At 36.8% G+C, this 22,176-nt stretch overlaps 1 protein-coding gene across 3 annotated transcripts in view; it reads right to left on the minus strand.

Moving 5' to 3' along the window:
- Positions 1-989: 989 nt before the first annotated feature.
- The window catches only part of LOC141386467 (uncharacterized), a 57,371-nt gene continuing 36,184 nt past the window's right edge, over positions 990-22,176 (minus strand). For 2 of the 3 annotated variants that reach the window (XM_073955012.1, XM_073955002.1), the window contains 8 exons: positions 11,575-12,730; positions 11,107-11,515; positions 10,404-11,045; positions 9,701-10,344; positions 9,579-9,642; positions 9,224-9,493; positions 9,014-9,157; positions 990-1,523 (listed from right to left, as the gene is read on the minus strand). Coding sequence is in view for 1 of the 3 variants with exons in the window: in XM_073955022.1 (XP_073811123.1) it covers positions 11,265-11,360; positions 11,461-11,515; positions 11,575-11,745; positions 11,800-11,936 (459 nt within the window). In the remaining 2 variants the exon portion in view is untranslated. Of the gene's footprint in view, positions 1,524-9,013; positions 9,158-9,223; positions 9,494-9,578; positions 9,643-9,700; positions 10,345-10,403; positions 11,046-11,106; positions 11,516-11,574; positions 12,731-22,176 lie in introns of those variants that run through there. The other variant, XM_073955022.1, reaches the window with a different exon arrangement.

Consider the following 22,176-nt stretch of genomic DNA (forward strand, 5'->3'; position numbering starts at 1 on the left):
GAAATGAAAAATAAAAACATTCTTCTTCTTGTGTGACTTATGGCAATGAACGTACTGGCATTCACAGTTCACTGATAACATGGTAATAGTAAATGTGTTCCATAACAAACGACGTCGGCGTATAAGTCGACGGCCGTCACTGAATGAACTGCGTTGTAATGCTGGAACAATGAGTGAGGTTGTATGTGTAGTTCATGAATAGCGGTGTCAGACGATGAATGATTTTTACGCCAACGTCTACGTAGGTGTTTACTGCGCTTAGAGTGTGTGGGTGACAGAATTACTATCACTAATCCTCAAATGACGCCTGCAAAATACCGCGTGTTCCAGAATTCACATGGTTTTGTGTATATGGAATACTTACCTAAAGTTTGTGATGAAATCTTGCCCGGCTTGGAGACTCCAGGGTGTGGGAGTTCCCCACGTGGGGTAAAAGCAAACCACGCACATCGACCACGGAAAAAATGCCTCAACCGTGGCCGAAGTTTTGTTGCGTGCATTGGTTGCTGAGGCGGCTTTTGAGCTGGGGGATCGACTTTAGAGTTTCATGGTAGAATTTAAAACAATTTTTATTGGTAAAATCACTCACGGGGAAGAGACTAGGACGGTATTAACAGCGGGGGAAATAAACAAATTTATTTGAATTATAAAATGGTTGTTTGCTGCGGCCGCCCACCATGCGAACCTCAGAAAATTATGAACTGAGGAAGTAAAAGGTGTTGCCATCTCAATTAAATTTTAGAACTGTGTTCAGTAAGGAGATGGGTTACCAAATGTATCAACACTGAATAAGTAGCCATTTCAAGAGCTAGTGGTAACGCCATTGCAATATTTATACCAAATATTGGAAAATTAAGGAAAATGGTGACGAATTCGGGGTGGTATAAAAGACAAGAAGAGGGAAAATTTCAATTTAGTTTTGCTGAGATAACCGCTAAAAGCGTAACCCTCGAAAACAGATACAGATTTCAGAAAAACACAAATAAAGGTGATAGCCAGAAAGTGTAACGTTTTATTAAATTAAACATATGCCTGTGAACGTACATATAAAAAGTGAGCACAGACTTGAATTGACAGTGATAAATAATAAAATCTAATGGTGTTTTGTTTCTTAAGGTTCCCAACAAAATTTGATATATTCACTGGTCTCCAAGAACGCCCGAGTGGGGACCAGTTATTCTTTCTGGTTGTACTGCCCAGTGGTTGTGAGCCTCTTAACTTCAATTTGGATTTGTGTTTATTTGCGGCCGGATATCTATTGGTTGAGCCAGATCGTTTATTTGTGCCAGCAGACAGCTGTTTTATTTTGTTTGAGCCTGAAGCCTGTTTTTGTAATATTGGTTGGTGGTATATTTGTTCGAACGGGTGCCGATCGAAACAAAATCGTGCTATTGGGGGGTTTGTGAAGTCCTTGTAGCCAATCCGTCATTCTGCACATAAAAAGCCAATAAGACAGGTAATCTGTGTTTGTGCCATTTTATTGTTTGTGCCAAATCCAAAGGCAGCGGTTATCCAACGAAAATCTGTAAAACAGCAAAACGAAAAGAAAAAAAAAACGTTAATCTTTGTATATTATACCAAATCTTTTTTTTATTAAACTAAACTCAAAATTACTTCATTTTAAATTAATTTATATTTGAGCCAGTATGCCAACCATACATATTAAATTCGATGCAAACTTAACATTTTGATATAAAATAACTAACTACTTAATATTTTTATGTTGTGTTGTCTATTATAATCATAATTTTTGTGAGGATATTTTAACGCCAGCCTTATACTTGGAAATTTTATAGGGAAAACTAGAGAGTATTATTCAACTACAGCCAATTTGGTTTTATAGGCCATTATAAGAGAGCTCCTTTATAATAGGCAGAAATGAGTTTGAGTGTCTGATGAGTGCAGGCGAGAAACTTTAGGTTTCCCAAAGAAAACAATATTTTCATTTTATTCTCTTGATTTTTTTCTGGTGTTAGGATATTCATTATTGTTTTATTGCTTAGACGAATTTAAAATCCTAGCTTTAAGCCATTTTATATTCATAAATAAAAATTATGTTGTGAATTTGTTAAAATAGATAAAATTATGTGTTGATTTGTGTTAGATAAGGGGAGTTCCGGAAGGTGATGAGGTGAGTTGGTGTGTTTGTGGGGTTTCCACAAAAAAATGAAATAAAGAGGATTTTGGAAACCATGGAAGGGAGGGCTAAATGTGGGAGTAGGAAACCAATACTTCCTGATCAAAGCAGGGTTTTGTGTGTTGTAATGTTTGTATATGTTTGACAGTCTAAATGTAATGTTTCAATTCGTGTTCGCCCCTGATGGGCTAGAGAAGAGGACGGGTTGAGGACCGTAGCCCCGAGACCGTAAAGCTGGCCGAAGGTCCCCTCTAGCGCCGCCTTAAAGGGAGTCGTAACAGATGGCGCCCAAGATAAAAAGAAAAGTTCTTATAGAACAAAGGAAAATTAATATCATTGTGCAATACCACCAATGTGCAATAAAATAGACCATAGGGAAACAATAGTTGTAAGTTATTATAGCGATATCCATCAGCCTGCCTGATATTGAGCCGCGTTTTTTATGGAAAACGCGAATGTGTGCAATATTAGTTTAGGATAGCATAGGATATTTTGTGTAATAACTTCTATTTACAAGCGGTCAGTGCAATAACTTGTTCGTGTTGTGTGTAACAATGTTTGTATTGTTGATGACCAGTTTTTATGTTAGTTTTTTTTTGTTTGTGCAAGGTAAAGTAGATTAAATAGTCATTTTCGAGTAAGGAATAATGCGACACTCATCTGGAGTCGAAGCGATCAGATGCTAGTTGCACATTCGATTTGTGAGATCTTTTTTTTATAAAATTAGAAAATTGCCACAGAGACCAACTCGAAAGAAAGATAATTTAATACACTTTTTTTGTTAGCTCTATGTGTACCTGCTTTGATCACCTTAAGGGCATTTTGTTATGAATATTGAAATAAATAAAAACACACACCTCAAAACCCACCTAAAGGAAGAACCCTAATCGTGACAATAGAAAGTTCAGTAAATTTGTTCTGATTTTCATTTTGTGTAGTATTGATTGATGTATATGTATACTTTTTATTTATTTATTGATTTTTTTTGTTCTTTATTGATTTTATTTTTGCTATTTATTGATTTAGACCGACTATTATTGACAATTTGATAGACTGTTTTGTGAAGATTTAGTGTTTTTTTCTATCGTAACTTGGCCACGAATGTCGGAAGAGAGTACTTCCGAAACGAGGCGCCGAAGTAAAAGGAACCGCACTGCATCGTTTGATGTGAGCCGGATTTCGATCCAAACATTACCAAAATATAGGAAGAAAAACAGTAGTGACAGAATAATGAATTCAGCCCCAGAAATGGACCCTTCAATAATTGATATGTCCAAAACGATTAATTCCAATTCCAATAGAACTTCTAATGTGAACCCTCAAGAAGTAAATATGAACCTTAACGGGACTAACAATATTAATAACTATGCCCCAGCGGCTGATAATGTTAACAATAGCTCAATAGATTTCCGACCTTTAGTACAAGAATACATGGGAAGCGAAATGAAAAAAGTTTACGACGCAATTGGAAAATTAGGAGATTTGGTAAAGAGTATAACTTTGGCAAATAATGTCTCTCAATCCCATGCAAATAATATGCCTCCAAATTTCCCAATTCCGCCCCCAACTATCGATACAAATAGACCACCAGTAATTCCACCCACCAATACGATGGGAACAGCTAACAATAATTTCGATCGCGTTAGTAAGGTGGAAAAATTCAAACTAAAGTTCGAGGGGAATCAAAATGGAATGTCAGTCGAAGATTTTGTATTTAGGTTAGAATATCTGAAAAACCAATATCGGGTAACATGGGACGAAATATATGCCGAATTCCAAACACTATTATCAGGAGGAGCATATGAATGGTTTTGGCTCCAGATAAAAACAGGTGTTGTGAGAGACTGGCCTACATTAAAAGATGCCTTATTTAGGAGATACAGTACAACCCGTTCCAATTTTGAAGTTATGAGTGAAATTGTCGAAAGAAAGCTCAAGCCAGGGGAGGACATAGACAGTTTTTTCCAGGCCATAAACATGTTAAGGGCAAAACTAGTTCAACCTATATCGGAAGGGGAATTAATCCAAATAGTTAAGAGAAATTTGAGGGGTGAGATTTTCCGTATGGTGTATCCCATGTATGTGTCAAGCATGGAACACTTGCGCATGGAATGCATCCAGGCAGAAAAGACATGTGGAAAGCGTGATATAAGACCTGTTCCGATAACTCAGAACCGAAACCTCAAAGTGAGTGAAATAAATTACGAGGCATATGGATATGACTACGGTCAACCAAATGAGGTTCCTGAAGTTTCAGAAGTAAACACGTCCCAGATTTGTTGGAACTGCCGCAAACCAGGACATCGATTTATGGACTGCTTAGCCACACAAAGATCCTTGTTCTGCTACAGGTGTGGCCAACCAAACACCGTGGCACCAAGGTGTCTAAAATGTCAATCGGAAAACTTGAGGAAGAACATGACGTCAGGGGGAAGTCGTGTTCGACAAACCAGCCCGCAGAGCCAAATCGACAACAACAATAAACACTACAAACTACCCGTCAATTCGCCACTATCTTCCTATAGAAATCAGGAAAACCAATTATGAGATAACAAGGAAAAGAATATTTGATGTAGAAGAATGTCAATCTGCAAGAGGTGAGGATTTGGAGACTCTTAATACTATTATCAATATGAAGAGTCCAAAACCAATTAGGAATGAAAAAAAATATGCCCGGATATTAATGTTGAGAGAAAGAAAAAAGGAAAACAAAAAGGTGAAGAAAATGTTAGTGGAATCAGTCAGAAAATATAACGAAACTTCAGACCCTAGACCCTATGCAATAATAAACATCAAAGGGAACGAAATAAAAGGTTTATTGGATTCTGGAGCGACCGTTTCCGTTTTGGGTAAAGGTTGTAGAGAGGTTTTAGAAGAGCTAGATATCGGACCCGAATCATTTAATACTATTGTAAGAACGGCGTCCGGACAACTACATCGCATTTTGGGTAAAGTCCGATTGCAAGTGAATTATAAGGACATGGAAAAAGAAATTTGCTTTTATTTATGCCCAGACCTAGAGCAAGCTTTATACCTCGGTATAGACTTCTGGAAAGCATTTAAATTAGCTCCAGACGTCATCAAGGTTAATGAGATAGATATCGAAAAAATTTGTGCGAAATTCGAAGAAGATAAGGATTTTAAAAAAGAAATGCATATATTGTCTGAAGAACAACAGCAGAAATTGCAACAAGTAATAGACTCGTTTCCATCATTTGAAAAAGAAGGTCTAGGTCACACGACATTAGAAAAACATACGATAAAGTTGGTAGAGGGCACGAATCCGATAAAGGACAGACATTACCCGATATCGCCGGCCATGCAAACGATAGTATATGAGGAAATCGATAAGATGTTAGAGCTAAAGGTTATTGAAGAAAGTGAAAGCCCCTGGAACAACAGAATTGCCATCGTGAAGAAACCGGGGAAGAACCGATTCTGCTTAGATGCACGGAAGTTAAATGCTGTAACAATAAAAGATGCATATCCGTTGCAGAATATTGATGGCATACTAAGCAGAATTGACCAAACTGTTTATATAAGTAGTGTTGATCTCAAACATGCATTCTGGCAGATAGAGTTGGACGAAGAGTCGAGGCCATATACCGCTTTTACGGTACCCGGCCGTCCACTCTATCACTTCAGAATGATGCCCTTTGGGCTTTGTAACGCTGCTCAACGTCTATGTCGCCTCATGGACAAGGTGATACCTGCAAGACTAAAGTCCAACGTCTTTATATATTTAGACGATTTATTGGTGATTTCAGAAGTTTTTGAGACCCACTTAAAACTGTTGACAATCGGTCTCTAAAAGAGCAATTTCTGTTTCAAAGAACTTAAGTATTTAGGATTTATCATAGATGGGGGTGTACTGAAGACCGATCCAGAAAAAGTAATTGCCATTAGAAAGTTGAAAACACCGAAAACGCCAAGAGAAGTTCGAAGCTTTTTAGGTACTGCCGGCTGGTATCGCCGCTTTATCAAAAACTTCGCAACTATCTCAGCACCCCTTACCGAAACCCTGAAGAAAAGTCCTAAATTTACAATGACAGAAAAAGCTAAGGAGGCGTTTGAAAATCTCAAAGTAGCCTTAACCACAGCCCCGGTATTGAAGCATCCAGACTTCACAAGACCATTTTTTATTCAGTGTGATGCCTCCGAGTATGGGATAGGCGCTGTCCTATTCCAGAAGGGTGATAATGGCGAGGAATTCCCGATAGGCTTTTACTCCCAGAAACTAAACAGTTGCCAGCGAAATTACAGTGTTACAGAGAAAGAATGCTTGGCGGCCGTTATGGCTGTAAAACGATTTAGACCCTATGTGGAGCTAATGAAGTTTACAGTCATAACGGACCATGCCAGCTTAAAGTGGCTTATGGGAGTCAAAGACCTAAGTGGGAGACTCGCACGATGGTCACTGGCGCTTCAAGGATACGATTTCGATATAGAACATCGAAAGGGTAAAGACAATGTCGTGGCGGACATGTTGTCCCGTCTCGAGGTAGTGGAAAATATTGAGGTGGTAGATAATCTATTTGATTTCGAAACCACAGAGTTTGAGAGTCAAGAGTACAAAGCACTTCTAGAAACACTTCTAGAAACACTTCCCTGAGTCTCTAACATATCTACTCATAGAAAAGGCCCATAATGAGGTAACGAGTGCTCATGGGGGTATAGCAAAAACGCTACACCGGCTTAAACAGTTTTACTATTGGCCGAAAATGGCCCAACAGGTTAAACAATATATCAATAACTGCCAAATTTGTAAGGAAACGAAGCCAGTAAATCGGAACATGCAACCGACCATAGGAAATGAAGTGATTACGGAACGACCATTCCAAAAGTTGTATATGGACTTCTTAGGAAAATATCCACGGTCGAAAAGTGGCAACACTCACATATTTATTGTAGTGGACCATTTCACTAAATTCGTTTTCCTAAAAGCCATGAAGGAAGCTACCACAAATAACGTTGTCCAATTTTTAGTAGAAGAGATTTTCAGGAAATTTGGTGTTTCAGAAACCATTCACACTGATAATGGGGCTCAATTTGTGGGAAGACGTTTCAAAGAGATGATAGAGTTGTACAAGATTAATCATATAAAAACAGCACCGTACTCCCCACAATCAAATGCGTCCGAAAGAGTCAACCAATCGGTTTTATACGGCTATTCGGGCCTATTTGTCAGAAGATCACCGAGAGTGGGACGTGTATTTGACTGAAATAGAATGTGCCTTAAGATCCTCCGTGCATGCAGCTACGGGGGTTACGCCCTTTTTTGCACTGTTCGGATACGAAATGTATACGAACGGAAGCGCGTACAAATTAGCGAGACAGTTGCAGTCAATATGTGATCATAAGATCAATGAACTAGATAGGAAGGAAAGATTGGAGATAATCCGACAAAAAATTGCTAGTAATTTACATGAAGCGTATGAAAAAAGCGCAAAACGGTATAACCAACGCGCCCGTGCTATAAAATTTATACCGGGACAAGAGGTCTATCGTAGGAACCACATATTAAGCGACTTTGGGAAAAATCTAAATGCGAAATTCTGTCGCAAGTACCTTAAATGCCGGATAGTCAAGCCGGTGGGAAATAATATATATGAAATTGAAGACCTACAAGGGAACCCTTTAGGAAATTGTCACGTTAAGGACCTGAAGATGTAGCACTTCGAGTGAACATTTGATATATTATGGCAAAGTCATAAACAAATGGGTGATTGTGTTGTGCTAACCTCGCTACGACTAAGAGTCATGTAGTTCGGATCTGGTCCCCATAAATGGCCGCCCATTATAGGTTGCGAGTCGGAACGGTGCCATCAGCGAACCGGTAGGGCTAAACCAATGAGGTAGATGCCAAGTTAGCGTTAAATCACAGTATGGTTATGACTGGTACATATAATAATGTTGGATGTCCACCAGAAGTGTTGCCTCAGTACCTTGAACGTCGAACAAAAATCGATAAAGAATTCACTCAAACGAAGTCTAGGTGGTTCGAAGATTCCACTATAAAGTTTTGAAATAAACAGAACAAATGCTTCTAATTCCTCATTTCACAAAAAACGTCACCACTTATAATACACCTAAGAGGTGTTAGTTATGTTAAATTGAGTCTCTATGGACAAAGACATAGATGTACTAAGTATGCATAGGTATACAAATATAGTACTATTTGTATGAAATGGCATTGTATTTAAAAAACAAAATAGTGTAATTAGCAGAAGACTTGATAATCGTGTGGGGGGTGGAAAACCTAGTGTCGTTGGGTTTCACAAACTAGCCAATACTAGCAAGATCAGTGGTAAATTTTTTATAGACATGTAAAAGTAAATTTGGATTTATGATCCACGAAACAAAATTCGGTTATACCGAGTACTCAAAAATAACCAATCAAGTTCAGAAGGGTGCCAAATTTACCCGGTAGGCACAAGGGGAAATCCCTATGGAAATTTAAAGAACGATTGGAATACATGAAATAGCATGTTTGCACATAAAATAGTCTCAAGGAGTTCTAATAGAAACTGCAAATTATTTAATGATGAGGATAATAAATCCATAAATTTTACAATCTCGCATTTTTTTTGTGTCCAGTAATGTGTTACAGATCAGTTGCATCAAAAACAAGGAAATTGGGTAAATGAGAATTTACACTAAATAATTCTATAAGCAAAATGCGATAAGTCAATCTAAATTGTATAGCAGAAAATGTCTGTGCGTTTGCCACACCCTCAACATAAAGAAAAGTGAAAAAAAAAACACTGATAAACTGTCTGTCCGGAAATTCCCACAACCACAATGATATGACCTAACCCCCATACCGTACAGGTTGGTGATGATACACACAATATAATTACCATTGCAAAGACTTACCCTCTAATGATATCCACTCAGGTGTATAGTTGTCCCCACAGTAGTAGTATGGAGGATAAAAATAGAACGACACAATCATGATTTTTTTTCAAAGAGGTCACGGTGCACCTTGTGACTAAGTATCCGTTGAATTATCTCATGACACTAGAAGGACAAAGGTAAATAGATATTAGGAGAGGAATGGGCAAATGAAAATCCAATTACACTCACGACACATTATACTAAAATAGTTGTCACCACTCTGATGCTATTGAAAAAAATCGTTGGATGAAAGACGCTTATATTTGTAAGTGTTACAAGAATGAACATTAATCCAAACACATCTTTGTGCATCGAGTTTTCCATTTCTTTGCTCTGTGGGGCATTTCGGAGGCAAGCAGAAAATCTCTAAACCTGCAATTGATTCACACCGTGGATTACTACAGGTGGCCGCTTTGTCTTTCTGCTTCTGACGTGTTGCATATGGCGTTCAAATGTTGCCTATAAAATAGAAATCAAAGGTCAGTGAGGAAAGAACAAGATGAAGCATACTTTAAAGGAGGTGAAATTAGATGTTTTTTCATACACTTTAGTCTAACAGAGCACCTAGAGAGTTGCAAACTAGTCGGCGCAGTATGTACCATTGTGGCCTATGGGGTAGAAATATATATCACAATTGTATTAAACAGAAACTTCAAAGAATTTCACCTTGCGAATGCATAACTCAGATGCATTGAATTTTTACAATGATCCAATAAGTACAACTGTGGGAGAATGGCTTTTACGCTATTAGGCACTCTCGAATTCATCATTATTTCCTTTCGGGGGTGCTGATGAAATTTAAGCTTAATCATCGTTTTATCCATCACCGGTCGAACCATTATTAATATGTAGAGAGGCAAATTTTTGTTCCAATTGGCCATAAATCATTTCACCGTCCTGCAGTATATCCTTTTCAGTTGTGGCAATGATTTCCATTTCATCATCAACGTCAATTTTATTGGGATCAGCCGATAAGCTATCGTTGGTATTGGACACTGAAGGAGAAAAACATATTTCATCCCATTCCTCTGTGCAATCATCCAAATTATCGGTTTGCATGGTAACTACCTGCAATTATATACGGTTTCGTTTTGTAAGTGCAGCGGGCACATAAACACGGGCACGGCAAGATTCAGTGATGAACGAACACTAATTACAAGCTTCTGTCTCGTATTCCAAATTTGATTTTTGTTAGTTTGGCTGCCTTTGGCAGCGGTAATTCACACAGTATTAAGAGTTTGAGTGCTGGTTTGTACTCCGGGGCGATAGGCTAACATACTATGTGCCTCCTTGTGGTTACTCATTATCCTCTAAAAAAAAAATAATTGTTAATTTCAGTTGTTATTGGGACAAAACAAATGTGTATTACCTTTCCGCAGTAAGACGGTTGTAGGAGGTTTCTTATTTCACATTGACCCCGTTCCAGTGTAAATGGGGACAAGCACCATACTCTTTCAAAACATCTGCAGTGGTCACAAATGACTGGACATCATCGATCAAGTTGACTTCCGTGTGTTCGCCATGAATGACACCAAAGCCCATACGTAACCGTTCAGCATATGAGGTGTCTTTTTAGCTGAATTGGGATTACGGGCAGCTATGACTAAATTGTAATAGTCTGGTATACTCTCGTAAATGTACTGTTACAGATATCCTTATATTTCCTTTTGATGTAAATCCATGGTAATAATGTGTGTCAATTCCGATGTACACACCATTTTGGCAAGCCATTTGGAAACAATGCAACCAGTTTTATAATGTTACATTGTTTGGAGTGGGGTAAATAGCCTCCTCAAATAATAACTCCCACAATGTATCTGGCTGATGAGGTCTTACGGTATAGACCATAATTAAAAGTCACATAATATTGGTGTTAGCGTCTTTGGTTCCTGTTTCGATAATATAGATATCCTTGCCTCTTACAGAGTCATCAATTTCCACCATTGTTTCACGATTTGTTTTCAATTCATTAGTCATTTATTATTAACATCTGGCGATGTGGGAAAAGTGGCTGAAATAGAGAGCAAACAAATGGTAAAATTATAAATGCAAAAGATACCAGCACTACTTACCTTCGTAAACGCTCATCTGTATAAATTTTTTCGTTATAAAAAGAAAAATTACCAGCATTTATCTTGACATTGTATGGCAGGCAAAGGAGAAATGAAAAATAAAAAAACATTCTTCTTCTTGGTTGACTTATGGCAATGAACGTACTGGCATTCACCGTTCACTGATAACATGGTAATAGTAAATGTGTTCCATAATGAACGACGTCGGCGTATATGTCGACGGCCGTCGCTGAAGGTTCTGATTGAATGTGATGCTATTGCAATGAATGAATTGGTATGCAATTCATGGGTAACGGTGTCAGGCAATGAATGATTTTTATGCCGACGTCTACGTATGTAACAACCGCCGCTTACTGCGCTTAAGTGTGTGTAGGTGACGAAGTTACTACCACAAATCTGCAAATGACGCCTGCAAATATACCGCATGTTCCAGAATACACATGGTTTTTATACATATTGAATACTTACCCAAAATATATAATCAAATCTTGCCCGGCATTGAGACTCCAGGGTGTGGGAGTTCCCCACGTGGAGTAAAAGCAAACCACGCACATCGACCACGGAAATAATGCCTCAACCGTGGCCGAAGTTTTGTTGCGTGCATTGGTTGCGGAGGCGGCTTTTGAGCTGGGGGATCGACTTTAGAGTTTCATGGTAGAATTTAAAACAATTTTTATTGGTAAAATCACTCACGGGGAAGAGACTAGGACGGTATTAACAGCGGGGGAAATAAACAAATTTATTTGAATTATAAAATGGTTGTTTGCAGCGGCCGCCCACCATGCGAACGTCAGAAAATTATGAACTGAGGAAGTAAAAGGTGTTGCCATCTCAATTAAATTTTAGAACTGTGTTCAGTAAGGAGATGGGTTACCAAATGTATCAACACTGAATAAGTAGCCATTTCAAGAGCTAGTGGTAACGCCATTGCAGTATTTATACCAAATATTGGAAAATTAAGGAAAATGGTGACGAATTCGGGGTGGTATAAAAGACAAGAAGAGGGAAAATTGCAATTTAGTTTTGCTGAGATAACCGCTAAAAGCGTAACCCTCGAAAACAGATACAGATTTCAGAAAAACACAAATAGAGGTGATAGCCAGAAAGTGTAACGTTTTATTAAATTAAACATATGCCTGTGAACGTACATATAAAAAGTGAGCACAGACTTGAATTGACAGTGATAAATAATAAAATCTAATGGTGTTTTGTTTCTTAAGGTTCCCAACAAAATTTGATATATTCACTGGTCTCCAAGAACGCCCAAGTGGGGACCAGTTATTCTTTCTGGTTGTGATGCCGTGGTTGTGAGCCTCTTAACTTCAATTTGGATTTGTGTTTATTTGCGGCCAGATATCTATTGGTTGAGCCAGATCGTTTATTTGTGCCAGCAGACAGCTGTTTTATTTTGTTTGAGCCTGAAGCCTGTTTTTGTAATATTGGTTGGTGGTAGATTTGTTCGAACTGGTGCCGATCGAAACAAAATCGTGCTATTGGGGGTTTGTGAAGTCCTTGTAGCCAATCCGTCATTCTCCACATAAAAAGCCAATAAGACAGGTAATCTGTGTTTGTGCCATTTTATTGTTTGTGCCAAATCCAAAGGCAGCGGTTATCCAACGAATATCTGTAAAACAGCAAAACGAAAAAGAGAAAAAAAAAAAACGTTAATCTTTATATATTATGGCAAATTCTTTTTTTATTAAACTAAACTCAAAATTACTTCATTTTAAATTAATTTATATTTGAGCCAGTAGGCCAACCATACATATTAAATTCGATGCAAACTTAACATTTTGATATAAAATAACTAACTATTTAATAATTTTATGTTGTGTTGTCTATTATAATCATAATTTTTGTGAGGATATTTTAACGCCAGCCTTATACTTGAAAATTTTATAGGGAAAACTAGAGAGTATTATTCAACTACAGCCAATTTGGTTATAGGCCATTATAAGAGAGCTCCTTTATAATAGGCAGGAAAGAGTTTGAGTGTCTGATGAGTGCAGGCGAGAAACTTTAGGTTTCCCAAAGAAAACAATATTTTCATTATATTCTCTTGATCTTTTTCTGGTGTTAGGATATTCATTATTGTTTTATTGCTTAGACGAATTTAAAATCCTAGCTTTAAGCCATTTTATATTCATAAATAAAAATTATGTTGTGAATTTGTTAAAATAGACCAAATTATGTGTTGATTTGTGTTAGATAAGGGGAGTTCCGGAAGGTGATGAGGTGAGTTGGTGTGTTTGTGGGGTTTCCACAAAAAATGAAATAAAGAGGATTTTGGAAACCATGGAAGGGAGGGCTAAATGTGGGAGTAGGAAACCAATACTTCCTGATCAAAGCAGGGTTTTGTGAGTTGTAACGTTTGTATATGTTTGATAGTCTAAATGTAATGTTTTAATTCGTGTTCGCCCCTGATGGGCTAGAGAAGAGGACGGGTTGAGGACCGTAGCCCCGAGACCGCAAAGCTGGCCGAAGGTCCCCTCTAGCGCCGCCTTAAAGGGAGTCGTAACAAATATAATAAACCGGTGTCAGGGAACATTTTAATAATATTTTTTGGACATTTTGGAATTGCGTGCACCCTACAATCGGTCAATTGGATCTATTCTTGTGTAGGGCGTTATTTAAAAATATTTATTGCGATTTGTATATTTTTAGAATTTCAATATAGTTTGAAATTTTTGTTGAATTTTTGGACACAAATACACTACATTCGGTGGTTATTTGTATAAATTTGATATTGCACGCACACACACGTTAGTATACACACACGTTAGTATACACACACGTTAGTATAGCTACATACATACACAGCATCGTCGCTTGGTTGTTCTGTCTAGTCGGTCAGCCAGTCAGTTACATGCAAATATATACACACACGCATGTACGCGTAAATATTGCATGTTTGGTTATTCCTCTTTCTGTCGTGTCCGCTTTTATTGCACAGTAACCCGCCGGTGTATTATTACATAGTACCCGGTCAGTAAATTAGTACTGTGACACATATTATTATATTTTATGGTAAATATAATAAACCGGTGTCAGGGAACATTTTAATAATATTTTTTGGACATTTTGGAATTGCGTGCACCCTACAATCGGTCAATTGGATCTATTCTTGTGTAGGGCGTTATTTAAAAATATTTATTGCGATTTGTATATTTTTAGAATTTCAATATAGTTTGAAATTTTTGTTGAATTTTTGGACACAAATACACTACATTCGGTGGTTATTTGTATAAATTTGATATTGCACGCACCCTACAATTGGTCGTTTTCTTGTGTAGGGAGTTTTGTATACATATTTTTGCGAATTTTATAATTTTTTGGAATTCTGATATTGTTCGAATTTCCAGTTATATTTTTTGGCACAAATACATAAGAATCGGTAGTTAGTTCGTGTCATTTTGGTCGATAGCAGATATTTATTATTAGCTTTCACTGCAAATTAACATCGCCTAATGCTGTTTTTGGTAATAATTTTGTAAATATATGGTAGTTTACAAATTTTACATTATTTTGGAATTTAAATATTGACTTAAATTTCTTATTGCATTTTTAGGCAAATACTTGTCAATTGGATTTTTATTGCCTTCGTTTGCAAACTTTGGTTAATTTTTGAGATTTTTAATATTGTTTCAATTTCCGATTTTAAATCAGCACGCTACAATTGGTAGCTTGATTATTCTTCCTTTTGTGGAAAGTAAATTAATTTATTGGCATTATTATTTGTGGCTACAAATTTGCAATCTTTGTTTTATCCTATGGTTACCATATTGTTGGTTTGATTTCTCTTTGTTTTTCGTTAAAATGGCCTTCAACCCTAAAGAAAAGACCGTCAGAGCTTCCAACTCTATAGTGAGATTCACTGCACATTTCGGTGCTATGAAGGAAGGTGAACTTGACTTTTATGCTCTTGAAGTTAGGAGTGAGGAAATTGAGAAATTGTGGAAAAACTTTCAGGAAACTTTTAGTAAATGCCTCTCTTCAGTAGAAAATCCTGAAAATCTTAATTACATATATGAGGAGTCGCATAAGAAATATATAAGTTGTTCTTCAATAATAAATTGTTTGTTGTCAAAGTTTAGTAGTTCTTCTAAATTGTCCCTGAACTCATTGAAAAATAGTTCGGTAGATTCCTTAACGGAACTAGAGATGGGCGCGTGCCTAAAAAATTAGGCACGAACATGCACGATCACGGACCAAAATTTTTGTGCACAAACACGGCGTTTTTCGAGAAGGCACGAACACGCACACTCACGCACGAAATTACAAAAAACGAGAAATCAATATACATAGTTGTACATTTATTTGTTTTTAAAAAATATTCATATGTATACTCGTATTCGTTACAGAACATACAACACAGTTTTTTTCTGAGCAAACAGGGGTAAATGTCAAAAATGACTATAAAAACGCGACAAACTCGATTAGTTGTCAATGAGAGCCGTACCTAAGATTTTCAAAAATTTTACTCGACTCCGACTCCGGTCAATTTCTTATTCTTCTTCTTTATTTGCAAATCCGTTATTCCGGATATAAGCGATCATACAATATTATTATAAATGTATTACAGGCATAAACAGCTCTCTATTTTTTGCCGCCGAAATCATGCTTCTTTCATCATGGCAGCCTGTCCAATCTTGTATGTTTTTCAGCCAGTTCAATTCTCTCCTGCCTCTTCCTCTTTTTCCTTCTACATTGCCCTTTATGATGGTTTGCAGGAGTTTATACTTTTCATTTCGCATCAGATGTCCCAAATATGCAATTTTCCGAGCTTTGGCTTGTCGCAGCAATTGTCTATCTAAACCCATTCTGCGTAAAACGTCCTGGTTTGTTACATGATCAGTCCATGGTATCTTTAAAATCCTTCGGTAGACCCATATCTCGAAGGATTCAAGTTTTTTCTCATCTGCAATTTTGATGGTCCATGTCTCAACTGCGTAAAGTAGTACGGACCAGATATAGCATTTCACGAATCTGACTTTTGTTGAGAGGCTTATATCGTGATTTGTAAAGACTGTTTTGTATTTGAAAAATGCATCTCTGGCCATCTCTATACGACGTTTGATTTCCTTGGAAGAGTCCCATTTTTCATTTAACAATACTCCAAGGTATGTGAAATTAGTGACTCGCTCAATATTTTTATTATTAATTTTTAGTGTGGTGTGATAATGGTAATTTTTCTTACTCACAACCATGTATTTTGTTTTTTTAATGTTTATTTTTAGGCCATTTGCTTCGCTCACCCTTGTAAGTTTATCTACGAGCCTTTGTAAACCAGGTAGACTGCTAGCTACTATTACGGTATCATCTGCATATCGTATATTATTTATTGTTCGTCCATGTATTTGTATACCTATTCTTTCATTTTCCACGGCTTCATTAAATATTTTTTGGGAATAGATGTTGAAAAGCATAGGAGACAATATGCACCCCTGTCTTACTCCTTTTGATATAATAATTTCGTCCGTAGTTTCGCCATTTATCTCAATCCGTGCAGTTTGACTCCAGTATAAGTTTTTAATGCATCTTATTTCCTTCTCCCCAACTCCAATATCTTTCAATATATCGATTAGCTTGTCGTGTTGAACTGTGTCAAAAGCCTTTTCATAATCTATGAAGCAAAGGAAAACATCTTTCTGGACATCTCTGCACTTCTGCACCAGTATCTGCATGGAGAGTAAAGCCTCTCTCGTCCCCATGCCCTCTTTGAATCCAAATTGTGGTTCTCCCATAGCCTTTTCACATGTGGGGTATATTCTTTTGTGTATTATTCTTAGAAAAATTTTTAGGATGTGGCACATGAGGCTAATCAGTCTGTACTCACTGCAATTCCTTGCATGCATCTTCTTCGGTATTGCTATAAAGGTCGATAATAACCAGTCATGTGGGTACTGGCCTGTATCATATACATTATTAAAGAGTTTTACTAATATTTGTATATTGCGTCCATCTATTAGCTTCAACACTTCGGAAGGTATTTGATCAGGTCCTGTTGATTTTTTGTCCTTCAGCGTTATAATTGCATGCTCCACTTCAGACTCCGTTATCGGATTTCCAGCAATACTGATATTAACATTTTCGTTGTTGGATCGGCTTTCATCTGTAAACAATTCTTCAATATATTTTTTCCAATGGCTCTTTATTTGTTCTGTTTCAAAAATTGGCTGGTTGTTGTTATCAATAAGCGTTGTGGGGATATTTTTCCTATAAATTCCGGCCGCTTCTTTCAATTTTTTGTGAAGATTAAAATCATCGTGCACATTCTGTAGGTGTTCAATTTCTTGGCACTTTCTATTTAACAGTGTGTTTTTGGCAGCACGAGTTGCTATTCGAATTTCTTTGTTGATTTCCCAATACTTCTCGTAATCAATGTTTTTAAATTTACTGCGTTCTGCTCGAAGCTCTAAAATTTCATTGGTCATCCATTCCTCATTATTTTTTCTATTGCAGTTTCCAAGAGAGTTTTCAGTAATTTTACATATTGTGCCCTTCACATTACACCAGAGGTTTTCCAAATCGTTCATGTCGATCCTTCCTAGTTCCTTGTTCATGCTATCCTTCACCTCGTTTTTAATCATTGGATCATTGAGTTTCTCACAGTTAATTCTTACCCTAGTCTTCTTTTTTCGTATTGTTGCTAGTTTTATTCGGATATTTAACATCAGAAGGTTATGGTCCGATGGCACGTCTGCTCCTGGGTAAGTTGAACATTTGGTCACGCAGCTCCTATATCTTTTATTTATCATAATGTAGTCAATTTGGTTACGCACTATATTATTTCTGTTATCCTGTGGTGATTTCCACGTATAAAGCCTTCTGGGGTGTAATTGAAATAGTGTGTTAGTGATTGTAGTTCCATGCTCTTGACAGAATTGTATTAATCTGTCACCCCTTTCATTTCTTTCGCCGAGACCAAAACTTCCTGTAATACCGCATACTTCTTCGCTTCCTACTTTGGCATTGAAGTCGCCTTGAATTATAGTAATTTCATGTGATTTCGTCATTTTTAGCAATTCATTGATTTCGTCATAGAATTTTTCGACCTCGTCTGTGTTTCCATCACATGTGGGTGCGTATACTTGAATAATGTTAAAGTTAAGCGGTTTTCCTTTTATTTTTATCATCATTGACCTATCGGACATTGGAACAAATCCAGCAACACAGCCAGCAACATTTTTGCTAACGATGATACCTACACCTCTTCTGTGTGTCCCTTCCATATTTCCTGAGGAGTATATCGACGCATTTTGGGATTTAAATGTGTGACATTCCGTCCACCATGTTTCACTGACGCCTAATATATCTATGTTAAGTCTGTTCATTTCATTGATAGTATTGTTAAGTTTTCCAGACTCATACGAGCTTCGGACATTCCATGTTCCAATGTTCAGTGTTTTCTTGTTTTTACCTCCGGGGATTCTTAGCACCCTCGATTGGCCGGAGACTGAGGGCCGTGTGTTTTGTTGGTTGTTCATATTGTATGATTTTCATGGGAGAGTTACTTCAGTGGTTTCCCGTGGCCTTCTGAAGGGTTTATAGTTTTTCATCTAATTTTCAGCCGCTCCAATGGAGTACAGACGCTGTTTGCTGCCGCCGAATCTCGATCAGACGCTGCCTTTTCCTTTTATTTTTGGTTCGCCCCACATATTTTATTTTTGCGGTACCCGTCATATCTGATGAGCTTTCCCCTATCCACCACCTGGGGAGGCGTCCGATGGGAGAAAAAAAGAAAAAAAAACTCCGCACGGACAATTTCTTATACAATGTAAAAATATAACATTAAATTCGGGACACCAAATTTTTTGATCAAAAATCATTATTTATTTTAGAAGAGAGCTAAAAAATATATAAGCAAACGGTATAATATACAAATTTAAAGAACAAATCACTGGATATGTACTGTCCTTTGAAGTCTAGTCTTTTCATCTCTATTTTGATTACAAATTGCATGTCCACAATATTTTTGGTCCAGTTGATCCTTTATTTTTGTTGCAATCAAAAGTAATATTCTATGGCAATCGAATTATAATTGGACATTTAACGCATTTTATATAAGTCCTACAAGTCTTCTGTCAGAAGATCTACTGGTCTTCTCACAAAAATCTACTGATCTTCTCATCTTGTCTTTTTTGAGATGTCATCCTTGTCTTCTATTAAAGGACCTGTTGCACTCCTATGAAGGTCATTGTGGTCGATATGGGAAATCTTACTGATTACACTGTGACATAAACTGGAAGTCAAGGTCTGTCTACCCCCATGTTGGGAATGAAAGCCCTTATTGAATATATTAAGAACTCCAAAGGACCCATTGCAGAAGGTTCTGAGTTATTACTTAAAGATTTTTTATTGACCCCCAATAATGCTTGAGTAAGTAGCTTTATATCTTTGTTCGGCGATATTGTTTCATCATTTTGAGATGAAAGGTTTTCAGATAAATAGAATGAAGAGTCATTTTGTAGATAATTTTGTACTTCTAGCTCAGTTCCTTCCATGCCCTTTATGTTCTTGAACTGAAAAATAAACACAAGATCAGATTTTCTACATGAAAAAAATCTACAGAAATGTTCCTCCGAAAATTTTGGTAAGGACATCAAAATCTAATAATTCATCGATCGATTTTAAGGGGCTATGGCCACTTACAAATTTCACAAAATCGAGTTCTTTTTATTTGCTTATTTCAAAGAACAAGTAGAATAGAATATGTTGCAAAAATTTCGACTCGATTGGACAAAAATTAGCTGAGATATGAGTGTTAAAAAGAGAAAATTCATTCTGATTTGTATGTTACATCGAAGTTTGAAACGTGGTTTTCTTAAAATGACATTTTGGAATGCGGTGCCCACTGTAGCCGATCTTCATATGTTTTTGTGGGATTATTATCTATATTAATAAAAGAGTAGAGTGACTGATTCACTGACTGACTGATTGACTGATTGATTCATCAACGCCCAGACGAAACGGCTGAAGCTAGAATCATGAAATTTTGGGTGAGGGTCACTCTTGGTCCGAAGGTGGCAGATAAGGCTTGGTTTTTGGAAATTCGTACTAGAACGGTACGAAAAGTACCAAAAGGTACTAAATATGGTACCATTAGTATTAGACAAACGCGAAGAGCTAGAATTCTGAAATTTGGAATGAGGGTCACTGATAGAGAGTTAGAAAGGTGTACCAAAGGGTTTTTAGAAATTCGAACTATAAGTGTACGAAAAGTAGTAAAGTGTACTAAATTTGGTACCAATTCGTGTTTTGTGAACGGATAAAGGTTAAAGGTTGAAATTTGGTGTGACAATCAAGGTTAAAAGGTACTGTTGACATAAGGAGGTGTTTTAGGAAAAATGTACACATGTGTACGAAAAGTACTAAATGGTACTAAATTTGGTACAATTATGATTTGGGCGAACGGATAGAGCTGGAATCCTGAAATTTTGAACTAAGGCTACTGTTGGAGAGTAAAATGGATGTAGTTTCTAAAATTCGTACTTACTGGTACGAAAAGTACTAAATGGTACTAAATTTGGTACAATTTGGATTTATGTTGAACGGATAGAGCTGGAATCTTGAAATTTTGAATTAAGGCTACAGTTGGAGGGTAGAATGGAAGTAGTTTTGAAAATTCTTACTTATGGGTACGAAAAGTACTAAATGGTACTAAATTTGGTACAATTTGGATTTATGTTGAACGGATAGAGCTGGAAACCTGAAATTTTGAATTAAGGCTACAGTTGGAGGGTAGAATGGAAGTAGTTTTGAAAATTCTTACTTATGGGTACGAAAAGTACTAAATGGTACTAAATTTGGTACAATTATGATTTGGGCGAACGGATAGAGCTGGAATTCTGAAATTTTGAACTAAGGCTACTGTTGGAGAGTAAAATGTATGTAGTTTCTAAAATTCGTACTTACTGGTACGAAAAGTACTAAATGGTACTAAATTTGGTACAATTTGGATTTATGTTGAACGGATAGAGCTGGAATCCTAAAATTTTGAACTAAGGCTACAGTTGGAGGGTAGAATGGAAGAAGTTTTGAAAATTCTTACTTATGGGTACGAAAAGTACTAAATGGTACTAAATTTGGTACAATTATGATTTGGGCGAACGGATAGAGCTGGAATCCTGAAATTTTGAACTAAGGCTACTGTTGGAGAGTAAAATGGATGTAGTTTCTAAAGTTCGTTCTTACTGGTACGAAAAGTACTAAATGGTACTAAATTTGGTACAATTTGGATTTATGTTGAACGGATAGAGCTGGAATCCTGAAATTTTGAATTAAGGCTACAGTTGGAGGGTAGAATGGAAGTAGTTTTGAAAATTCTTACTTATGTGTACGAAAAGTACTAAATGGTACTAAATTTGGTACAATTATTATATTGCGAACGGATAGAGCTGGAATCCTGAAATTTTGAACTAAGGCTACTGTTGGAGAGTAAAATGGATGTAGTTTCTAAAATTCGTACTTACTGGTACGAAAGGTACCAAATGGTACTAAATTTGGTACAATTTGGATTTATGTTGAATGGATAGAGCTGGAATCCTGAAATTTTGAATTAAGGCTACAGTTGGAGAGTAGAATGGAAGTAGTTTTGAAAATTCTTACTTATGGGTACGAAAAGTACTAAATGGTATTAAATTTGGTGCAATTACGACTTGGGCGAACGGATAGAGCTGGAATCATGAAATTTTAATTAAGGCTGCTGTTAGAGATTAGAATGGAAGTAGTTTTGAAAATTCGTACTTATGGGTACGACAAATACTAAATGGTACTAAATTTGGTACAATTTGGATTTATGTTGAACGGATAGAGCTGGAATCCTGAAATTTTGAATTAAGGCTACAGTTGGAGGGTAGAATGGAAGTAGTTTTGAAAATTCTTACTTATGGGTACGAAAAGTACTAAATGGTACTAAATTTGGTATAGTTATGATTTGGGCGAACGGATAGAGCTGGAATCCTGAAATTTTGAACTAAGGCTTCTGTTGGAGAGTAAAATGGATGTAGTTTCTAAAATTCGTACTTACGGGTACGAAAAGTACTAAATGGTACTAAATTTGGTACAATT

Source organism: Musca autumnalis, unplaced genomic scaffold (genome assembly GCF_047663935.1).
Source record: "Musca autumnalis isolate F117 unplaced genomic scaffold, ASM4766393v1 scaffold_1, whole genome shotgun sequence".
Taxonomy (NCBI): domain Eukaryota; kingdom Metazoa; phylum Arthropoda; class Insecta; order Diptera; family Muscidae; genus Musca; species Musca autumnalis.